The sequence below is a fragment of the Schistosoma mansoni genome, chromosome 3 (genome assembly GCF_000237925.1).
Source record: "Schistosoma mansoni strain Puerto Rico chromosome 3, complete genome".
NCBI lineage: Eukaryota > Metazoa > Platyhelminthes > Trematoda > Strigeidida > Schistosomatidae > Schistosoma > Schistosoma mansoni.
The window spans coordinates 4,077,682-4,079,994 of record NC_031497.1 but is presented as its reverse complement, the minus strand read 5'-3'; the positions used below and the strand labels follow the sequence as shown (position 1 = coordinate 4,079,994).

Below are 2,313 nucleotides of genomic sequence, written 5' to 3'. Positions count from 1 at the left end.
TGAAAATCCCTATTTTGAACCCAAAAAATCCATAATAATAGAAGCGTTTTAAATGCAAGTGACGAAGATGCAGAACATTACAACAAAGAAGTTTAAAGCACTAACTAGCGCAGTAAGATACATCAACGCATAGATGGTCAATTGGAATTTTCTGTAAGTTATTGGAGTGAGATTCAATAACGCAAGAAATCAATTTAAAATATACAGGGTGACAAACCTGGAATGCTTATCAGATTAAGGGCCTTCTGTGATATATGAGCGGGAAGGTCAGACATCCATGAGCGTGGGTTAATCATTATTCATCTAAATATGTGCAAATCGCTATTAGTAACTAGTAATATCTTACCGTTTGTTAGTTAGCATTATATCAACATATATGTGCTCTAAAATATGAAAATAATTACGTTAAGGGGAGACATTATGTTTTAGTTGGACATTTGAAATTCTACTGAACACTATCTTTGAGCGAAACATATTACACGAACAGGGATACAGTGTTTGCATAGTTTTAACTTCAACTTTTAGATCTGAAGACATTGTGAAAAACATTTCCCTCAAACTGCTCCATGAAGCCATATGGGGAATGTTAGGCTAATATAAACTGTCAAAAAGTTGAAAACACTCACAAAAGGACATATCCCCACAAAATATACACTGATTAAGTCAATATGAGCGGTGCAACAATAGTGGAAAGATTTACATTTTGCACCTAAAAGCATCATAAGACAAACAACAGAAATAATACAAAAAAGGCCAGAAACAACCAGAGAACTATTTGTGAAGGAAGCAAGTTGATGTCTAAATAGGAACACTAGCAAAGCTTATTAAGCCACTGAAGACGGCATATGACACTCAAACACTTCAAGCTTTGATTCTAATTCACTTTGAACAACGTCGTACCAGGAAAGTAATCATCTCTAGGTGTGCAAGGGAAGATTCGAAGTTCAGAGGGGGATTTCAGCGGTGTTGCATACACTGTTCATGAAGTTAGCGTTCACTTCCCACATAACATTAGTACAAATTTCAAAAACTTGTCAGACGTATTTCTCCGCATACGGCTAAGAAGTAGATCTGTGAACAAGACAACGCCAAGAACACCCTTAAGTCATTAATTGAGAAGTCACAACGGAAAAACACAACACCTTCAGTTTAAATTGGGATGCTGAAATGAGATGATATTCACTTCCCCACTTCTACTACTGATACTTTGAATATAATTTCACTCATTAAAAGTTTGTTTTTGGTTGTGTCCATCCCCCCTTCGACTAAGTAGAAACCGATTGGGTTTCCGGGAAGCGAAAAGAGATTACTCAAAGACGATCGAGACTGGAACACTAGAAACCAAAGCAAACAGACACTAGCAGGTTACATTGGTATAATTCATGTGTAAGTAGGGGCTTCGATTCAACCATTTATTTATTTGATATAAGCTAACACGTTAGCAGTCTACTTCTGCACGTGAGGCAGACGGACAATAGCAATCCACTTCTGTACAGCTGCACTTTCCTATCTCATTCAGAAACTTTGTTACAATTCGAACGCGTTGAGAGCTATGATGAATAAAATAGTACAGGAAGTGGTATAGCCGCAGGTGTTACATGTATGTATAGAATGCACATCAAATATATACGCTTAATAGAACACGCGTGAGCACGAATGTTCCCACTAGCAGTTATACGTTACATGCATATATAAAACGCATAGACCTAAGCCTACATATTCCTCAGTATACACATAATTATAGGTGCGATTCATTCCAGGCCGTGGACGAGTGGTAGCTAACTATGAATGAATAACAAGAATTTAAAAAAATCATTTCGGTTGCAAGTCATCCACTGAAGATATGCTCCTTTCATGTTCATATCACAGACAAGTATAGTGTCAACCCTTGCGCAGTGGTTACAGAATAGATTATGACCATTCGATCTGGTTTGTACGAGACTGGATGGATCTTCCTAAAGATAATCCAGCAAGGTACTAAGAGGAAAATTCTTTCATCGGTTCTGCATTTCATCAACACACTGCACTCTTTTCTGAGAACCCTTCTTTAATATAGGAAGAGGGATTACTCTGAGCTCTACCTAGCCGCCCACGTTAGTTCATTAAACAAGGTTCTACTATCTCCAAGGAACCACGGAGAGAATGTTAGTCGAAATTGACCTGTTTTGTTTAAAGGCAGTCCATAAAAAGCCTGAACACCAAAGAGACTACGTTGATTATCATTATGATACATCACACCGCCTAACACGAAACGAGCTACAGTTCAAACAAAACCCTAAAGATTGTTTATACCAATAAATTAAGAGGATTTAC

The 2,313-nt window shown here is 37.4% G+C and overlaps 1 protein-coding gene across 1 annotated transcript in view; it reads right to left on the bottom strand.

Moving 5' to 3' along the window:
* The window catches only part of Smp_018360 (hypothetical protein), a 17,029-nt gene extending 16,645 nt beyond the window's left edge, over nucleotides 1-384 (bottom strand). The window contains exons 1-2 of the mRNA XM_018798944.1: nucleotides 347-384; nucleotides 218-303 (exon numbers count right to left, since the gene is read on the bottom strand). Of these exons, the coding sequence (XP_018650782.1) occupies nucleotides 218-296 (79 nt within the window). The 5' untranslated portion in view covers nucleotides 297-303; nucleotides 347-384. The remainder of the gene's footprint in view (nucleotides 1-217; nucleotides 304-346) is intronic.
* Between the last annotated feature and the right edge of the window lie 1,929 nt (nucleotides 385-2,313).